General features: G+C 39.4%; 2 protein-coding genes across 2 annotated transcripts; one reads left to right on the top strand and one right to left on the bottom strand.

The window, feature by feature from the left end:
• Window positions 1–394: 394 nt before the first annotated feature.
• On the top strand, window positions 395–2,145 carry LOC108565270 (nuclear pore glycoprotein p62). The gene is made up of 3 exons (XM_017924635.1): window positions 395–521; window positions 635–787; window positions 860–2,145. The coding sequence occupies exons 1-3, from the start codon at window positions 491–493 to the stop codon at window positions 1,999–2,001; spliced, it is 1,326 nt and encodes a 441-aa protein (XP_017780124.1). The 5' UTR covers window positions 395–490; the 3' UTR covers window positions 2,002–2,145.
• A 63-nt stretch (window positions 2,146–2,208) lies between these two features.
• LOC108565271 (ATP synthase subunit b, mitochondrial) lies at window positions 2,209–3,446 on the bottom strand. The gene is made up of 4 exons (XM_017924636.1): window positions 3,286–3,446; window positions 3,047–3,153; window positions 2,745–2,993; window positions 2,209–2,683 (listed from the first exon to the last, which is right to left on the bottom strand). The coding sequence occupies exons 1-4, from the start codon at window positions 3,311–3,313 to the stop codon at window positions 2,321–2,323; spliced, it is 747 nt and encodes a 248-aa protein (XP_017780125.1). The 5' UTR covers window positions 3,314–3,446; the 3' UTR covers window positions 2,209–2,320.
• Window positions 3,447–7,929: the final 4,483 nt, after the last annotated feature.

The raw sequence follows: 7,929 nt of genomic DNA, 5'->3' as shown, positions 1-7,929 counted from the left end.
ATTTGATATAAAAGTTTATATAAAACTTAGAAATTGTCAATGAAACAATTGCTATAATAACAAAAAAGTAAATTTGTGAATTGAATCAATTATAAAAATTCAAATTTTTAAATATTTCATACAACTAATCATTAATGCCACCTGTTGTATTGTAAGCGAATTACAGAAGATAATCACAAAATATTTTCATTTATTATAATAGGCAACTCACAATACATGATCAATTATGTTATTTTTTCAAAAAAATTTAACAGTAATTTTAACTTAATATTTAATAATTACAATTGATACAATTTAATAACATGTTTTTTTTTCTTCAAATATTGAATTCTTCTTAAAATTAGCTTCGATGATATGTTGGTTGCCTAACAAAACAATTGTTTTGTTTGTCAGATGTCAACGGAAGAGAGTGGTCTTGGCGGTTCTTCCTTGTTGTAGTATAGTTTTTGTGGTGAATTGCATTGGGAGAGGTCGTGCGAAGTAAATAAAAATGTCGTTCTCGTTTGGGACACCGAAAACAGGTAAAATCCAATGGAAATTAACGAAAGATTAATAGAGGAATTCAGGATTCAGACTTAACCTCAATTTTTCATGCCCTCTCTCATTATTTTTTTTTTCCTTCAATTATTTACAGATGCACCGGCACCCAGTTTCAGTTTCGGAAACGCTGGCGGTGATGCCAAGACGAAGGCCTTTGGAACTCCAGCTGCTGCCGCCCCGCAGGCCGGTCTGAACTTCAGTTTTGGTTCCGGAACACCAGCCAAACCTGCAAGTTCTTTCACTCTAGGTAAATTGTGGCAACTGTAGCTTTCTAATTGATTCAATGATTATTATTATAATTTGTGTGATTTTGTTTTAGGGGCGTCTCCAGCGCCGAGTTTCAATTTGTCTGCCGTCAATAAACCCGCCCCCAGCTTCAATTTGGGCGGAGCTGCAGCCTCGACGCCGGCACCGTCAGTTTTTGGAGCTGCAGCAGCAGCTCCGACGCTAAACTTCGTGCCACCCACTCAGCAGCAACCGGCATCGTCTGGGTTTGTTTTAGGCGCGGCGGCGACACCTGCGGCCAGCGCCGCAACACCTAGTTTCAATTTGGGCGGAGCGGCGACCAGTACGGCAACGCCCACCTTCAGCTTGGGGGCGGCGAACACTGCAGCTCCGTTAGCCTTTAACTTATCCAAACCAGCCACGACTCCGGCGTCTTCGACTAGTGGATTCAGCTTAGGCGGAGCTGCGCCTACACCAGCTGCGACCGCCGCCGCCGCTCCCGGTTTGGGTCTAGGTAAAAGCACCTTATCTTTTTCGATGCCGAGCGCGACCGCAGCGGCCACAACGTCGGCAGGTTTCTCATTGGGGGCGGCGACAACCACCGCGACGACGACTTCGTTGCCTAGCAGCCTGACAAGTGCGAGCGTTGTTCCGCCCACCGGGACGTTGACGTTCGCACAGTTGGAGGACGCCATCAACAAGTGGACCATAGATTTGGAGGAGCAGGGCAAGCTTTTTGGAAATCAGGCGAAGCAGCTGAACGCCTGGGACAGACTGCTCATCTCGAACGGGGAGAAGGTGCTTTCATTGAATAACAGCATCGAGAGGGTGAAGCAGCAGCAGCAGAATCTCGATCAGGAATTGGATTTCGTGCTGGCGCAGCAGAAGGAACTCGAGGATCTTATTGCGCCGCTGGAGAAGGAACTGAACGAGCTGCCGATCACAGATCTGGACAGGAATCACACGTATCAGTTGGCGGAAACCATGGATACGCAATTGAAACAAATGTCGGAGGATCTGAAGGAGATCATCGAACAGTTGAACGAAGCCAACAAAACGCAGGAGCTGTCCAATCCGATCACCCAGATCGGGAAGATCCTGAACGCCCACATGAATTCGCTGCAGTGGATCGACAGAAATACAACGAAGATCAGCACGCATCTGGATCAGGTCACGAAGATGCACGACATCAATCGGAGGAGTCACGAAAAGAGTTTCCAGAGGACTTACGATTGATTTTTAACATTCTTCAGTTTATTTTTTTATATACCACCTATATTATTATTATTAATAAAGAAAGAAGCAAAGATATTGAATTGTTCCGAGTTATTTAAGTTTATAAGATGATACTGATAATAATAATAAAGGAAGTTATTTAAACATCTTTCCGTTTTTATTTGTATATTCTATTATTATATATTTCTTTAAAATAAAAGAAGACAATAAAAGTTCGATCTTAGAGGTATATAATAATCAGTAGAGATGATGGTATAAAGTAAAAAGACACGGAAACTACTCTCTCTCTCCGAATTAAATTAGGTTTTTTTTTTAATGTTTAAGCCTTGGCCAGGGAACTCAAATCGGCAATGCACTTGTCGATGTTCTTCTTGTCTTGGTCCGGGGTGATGGAGCTCATGACCCTCCTGACGACGTAATCGATGAGGTTCCTCTGAGCAATCCTACGCTCGATGTTCTGGATCTCGACTTGGTAGTCCAAACGTTTCTTGACCTCCTGGTAGGCGGTCATCACACGACCACGGTAAGCGGCCTCCAGTTGAAGAGCGACGTTCTCGCGTTTGGCTTGCACCATCATGTTCTGTCCCTCGGCGCTCCACTGCATCTTCTCTTCATTGCCGATCTGCTGCTCGAGCACCTGCCTCTCGTTGACGCGGCTCTCGTTCCATTCAGTCTCGTAGGCCTTGAAAAAAACAACAACAATTAACATCAAACATGCAAATTGTAACCAAGCAACAACTCACATCGATTTCCTTGTCAAGGTACTTGGCAAGACCAGGTCCAATCTTCTTGACAGCGACGACGCACATCAGGGCCAAAGAGAGACCGGAGTAGAATTCGTGCTCCAGCACGTAGATCTCCTTACTGAGCAGGTAGGTGCTGAGGGTGAATCCCAAAGTGTACGGTCCAGTTACACCTGTCTTCTTGTAGAAGAAGTTGAACCATTCTTCAGGGATGAATCCCATACGAACTTTACCAGGTTCCATCCTGACCTACAGTAAAAATCATCGATCAAATCCAATTGGATTTTTCAAAATCTACTTACAGGTCTCGTCATCTCGACCTGGCTGTCGCAGCTGGCGGCGACATTGTTGCAGGCGGTGGTACCGGTGGTCCTCGCGGCCAAGGCGACGAGAGCGCGGTTCTGTTGTCCTGGAGATAGCAATTTTCAATTGTTACATAACCAGAGTGGCGTTAAATAAAGTGCGATCGGCGATCGCGTTGCATAATCGTTCTGGATTTGCTGGAAAACGCGTCCACAGCATAATCGTAATTATCATTTACCTGAGAGGAGGGCGGCCCTGGAAAGCATCTTCGTGGGTTATTTCTTACACTGAGAATTTAGAGAAGATCGAAGAAGGTTACAAATGTCTGACTGACAGAATCAGTGCTGACACCAAGTGGACAAAGTTTGCCAACGACAAGGATGCACGATGTTCAAATTCAGCGTTCGAATATGTTGGAGAGAAATGGGACTATGATTATGCAAGTACGGAGGAGCCAACATAGAGAAAAAAACCAGAGACTGCAAGAAGTTGAACAACAAATTAGAAAAGGTAATGTTCTTGCTACTCATGTATTATATTTTTTCTATTTTACAGCTAGATAATCTGTTATATAATTTATATTAGACGTAATCAAATAGAGGCAACCCATCTAACATGCTGTCACTGAAACTTCTCGTACCTTAAGCTAGGTGGCAGCATAAACAGTATAAAGATAAATATTATAAAGATACATTTTTAATTAATTGAACAATTTAGTATTTATTTATATATTGAAACAGTGGAAAGGTTAAAGGACGCAACTTATGTTTGATTTGATCTTTATTACTTTTTCTTTTCGTCATCCAATAAGAATTGTTTAAACTTTCATAGCAACCTGTGATTCGCGTTTTAAAACCACAGAAGGAAATTGTTCGATAATTACTTCATTTTTTATGGAATATTTAAATGATTTAACACTTTTATTTGGATTAAAATTTATCAAATATTACAAACAACTCAAAACGTCGAAAATTTAATTAAACAAAAAAAATGATCAAATGCAATTATTATTTCTGATTTTCTCGAAAACTATAATACATAGAATCAATACAAAATATGCATATTAAAGTTGGATATTTGAGGAATGCTATGAGTATGAGCTGTGGTTTTATCCGTTTCGATCGCATCACGCAAAACCTCCCCCAATTCTCCTCTCAATTTTCCATTCAATGAAATTCGCACTAATTGCAGCAGCCGGGAATACTTCACGATCCCCGCCGAGCACACACCTTAATTTCACAATTCCTAAGTCAACTTCGAAAATGTCTTTCATTCATTCAATACACTCATAAATACGACAAATTCAAATTGATCAATTGAATTTCAAGAAATTCTTTGAAACTAGATTTAATTAAGGAAATCGAAAAAAACTATTTATTCTTTTACGCAAACGATATGTAAACTCGCTCAAAACTAGTCCATGCACAGAGAATATTCATGATGTTACATGACAAAAAAAACAAAAAACAAAAAATAACGTGCAAAAGACAAAATTTTTCCTGCGGTGAAAATTGCAAAACGGTTTCAATCCACTCTCGTCGTTCCATTTTCCCTCGGCTCGGTTCAATTTCCATACGTTCGTAATGGATTTTTTCTCTGTTAATTACCGCTCCGAGGGAGGTAGGAGGTGGATTTTTCAATTAGGAGCGGGATTCGCATTTTCGTACATTTTTTCTTCCATTTTTTTTTGGGGAAATGTAGAACACGTAAATTATCATTTATTATTTCCGCTAATTAATCCGGTTAATTTTTATTACCCGCAAAATTTACGACGCGCACTCGAAGTAGGCGAGAATTCTAAATTTCCATAAAAAAAAAATACGTAAAATAATAATGTTAGGATTTTAAACGAATTGGAGCATATTATATTTGGATCTCTCTTTTGTTTACAAAACAAATTAAACCATTTGTTTTATAATTCTGTTAATCGCAAATCTCACATTGCCTTGCTTTACGTTAAAACATTTGGAAAATTATATAAACAATTTTATGCATTATATTTGAGTTTCTCTCTTCATTTGATTTTTTTTTTACTTTTTGCTTGTAGCAACTTTTCTTGCTATTGTTCTTGTTAAGAAATGAAATGAACGAGCAAAGATAACTGTTAACATTTGACAGTTGCTAAGATAATGTTTTTATTTGTGCGGATGGAAACTGATACATTGTTTTTGGAGGGTGCGGTTAACCATACGAACATCGACGTAAGACCGTGTATTATAATCGCAAAGAAATAAGGGGCAAAGAGAGGAAAACTGGAGCGTAAAAATGAAAACTTCTGGCCTTTTTCTGCTTCACTCTAGCAACTCCTTTTCAATGGAATCGAATTTCCTTTGAAACGTCTCGCCGGTTATTTGTAGTCTGATTTCGGGGAAAAACTTTCGTCGCGATCGCTGATCCGTGACACAAATGTGATCGAGTTTACGGCCCCCTTTTATACATCTGTATAGCTTACTATATATATCGTACGTATTCGAGCGTTTTCCGTTTTGCAGAAATGCTTCGCTGTTTCTCGACGTGAAGTGACGCAATTAGAGCCGGAAACCGCAACCGATACAAACAATAATCACGGCACCTGTTTATGCATACACACATACACACACTGAAACCATCATCTGTGATTGGTCACCAATTAATTTCCGGATATCCGGTGATGTCTTTCGATCATTTTAAAATCTTTTGGTGGTGCGAGTACATGGGAAGGTAAGCTTTTATCGTTTCTATCTATCTACTTTCATCTACCCCCATCTGTCGTTTCTTTTCACGTTACGTTTTCTTCTCTTTTTTTCGTAGCGTTAAGCCCGCGGATTAAGCGTAAGTGTTCGGGGATCTGGCTTAAAATCTGTCTGTTCCCGAACGCCGCCGCCGCCTCCGTCTCTTTCGCCACCCCCTCTAGGGGATTCACGAAAAGCGCTTCAAGGGCGACGATAAACGGAAAGTTGGCCGCACAAATAAATGATTTACAATCCGCCTTTTCTTCTAAATACACCCTCGATGTTATCATCGAAGTCACCTAAAATCGATCCCTTTGTCTCCGGTCAAATTAACCTTAACTCTCTCTCATCCACTGATTATGTGCGACCTGATAGAGAGTAGAGAGTAGAGGACACACGTGACCCCGAGATTAATTAAACATTGTTCAGCAACGATCGCCTACGCGATTGCACCGAAATCGTCCATTGTTCCCGTTAGTGGAAGAATCCAAGCAAGCGATTATTGTTGTTGCTCTTCCTCTACCAAACATCCGACAAAGAGCTACCAAAGTTTTAGTTTTTCTTTTACTACCGAAAATCAGTAAACTTTCAACGATATCCAAACAGAAGCAAATGCATATCAAAATCACTAAAGCTAAAACAACATTCACAACATTTCTAAACCGTTATTATTATATTTTCTACCATTATTTACAAAAAAGTCACAAAAAGATTTCCCAATTTACAAAAAATGTTCTTTTTTCTTATCAAACAGAAGAAACTGCATATCAATATTAGTAAAGTTAAGACAAAATTCGTAGTATTTGAAAATCATGAAAAAATTCATTATTTTTGTCTGTTTGAAAATTTCAAAACAAAATTAATTGTATTGTTTCAATAAATATTATTATTAATAAAAAAAAATAATTAAATTAAAAAAAAATCAGTAAACTAATAATAAATGTAAAGAATAAATAAATAAAAGTTGTTATAAAATTGAATAAAAGGTATTGAATACGTTTAAACGCTTAAATTTAAGTAGATTATAACATTCATCATTATTATGGGTGCATTATATTCGCATTTATTCCGATATCTGTTCTGATAATGAGATGCTCAGACTCTCATTTAATACAGCTAAAGAAATAAAAAAACACACTACACGATATTGATTACGGCGCTCGTTCCAAAAAAAATGTTATTGGTTTTAATTAATTATTAATAATTTCGATAGCCGCGCATTAGGCTGCAACACGAGCCGGCGGGCTGTAAATGGCCTTAATAACCCGAAACAAACCCCCTCAAACCCTCACTAGCACAGATTGCTGAGCAATATGGGACATAGAGCCGGCGCATGTTGCGATAATGCGATATCATCGCTTCTCTCTCTCTCTGTGTTTGTCCCTACTATGTATGTGTGTGTGTTATACTGTGTGGAAAGCATGTCATAAACGGCTGACACGACGAGCTCGGGTTGGGGGGGCGGTAGAAGAGGCGGCAGAGGCATGACAATGATTCTGTCTGGAATTAGAATCTATCGTCTGCTAGATACGTTTAGTGAGCTTATACGCGGAATTATTACATGCATAATCCCCTGTGTTTTAGGTGAGGGGGCTGGGGGCGGTGTATATATCTGTATTTGAGGAGCTCTAAAGTGAGGGGGGTGGAGTGGAAGAGCACAAGTGGGGCTTTGGGAAATGCGGCGCTTAAATCGAAAGCCCAGGGGGGAGACGAAAGCAGCATGTGCACAATGCATTTGTATTTATATATATATATGTGTGTGTCTGTTGCTGAGTGTATTTACGTGCATTCACAGAAACTATTCGGGAGTTATTATAAGCCGCATCTAAACTGTTAATTTACCATGCTCGATTTATTTCCGCTCCGCTCCGTAAGTTAAGATCAAAGCAATCCAAATGAATACCGCACACGAACGAGATGGCGCGCTCTATGCAAATGACATATTAAGCAACGATAGTCCACCCACTACACACACAGATACATTAAATGACAGTTACATTTACCATTTTTACAAAGAAAAAATAACAAAAATTAAAAAAAAAAGAAGAAGAAACTCTCATTGTTTTTTTTTTAACATTTAATTCATCATATTGACACGTGATGGCGTTCGTATGAAACTTATACATTAAATCAGCGCTTTCCAACCTTTATGCTACCACGCCTCCCCAATT

Source organism: Nicrophorus vespilloides, unplaced genomic scaffold (genome assembly GCF_001412225.1).
Source record: "Nicrophorus vespilloides isolate i.1.1-1 unplaced genomic scaffold, Nicve_v1.0, whole genome shotgun sequence".
NCBI classification, from domain to species: Eukaryota; Metazoa; Arthropoda; class Insecta; order Coleoptera; family Silphidae; genus Nicrophorus; species Nicrophorus vespilloides.
Note: the sequence above shows the minus strand (reverse complement) of the source record. Positions and strands in the feature narration are given on the sequence as shown.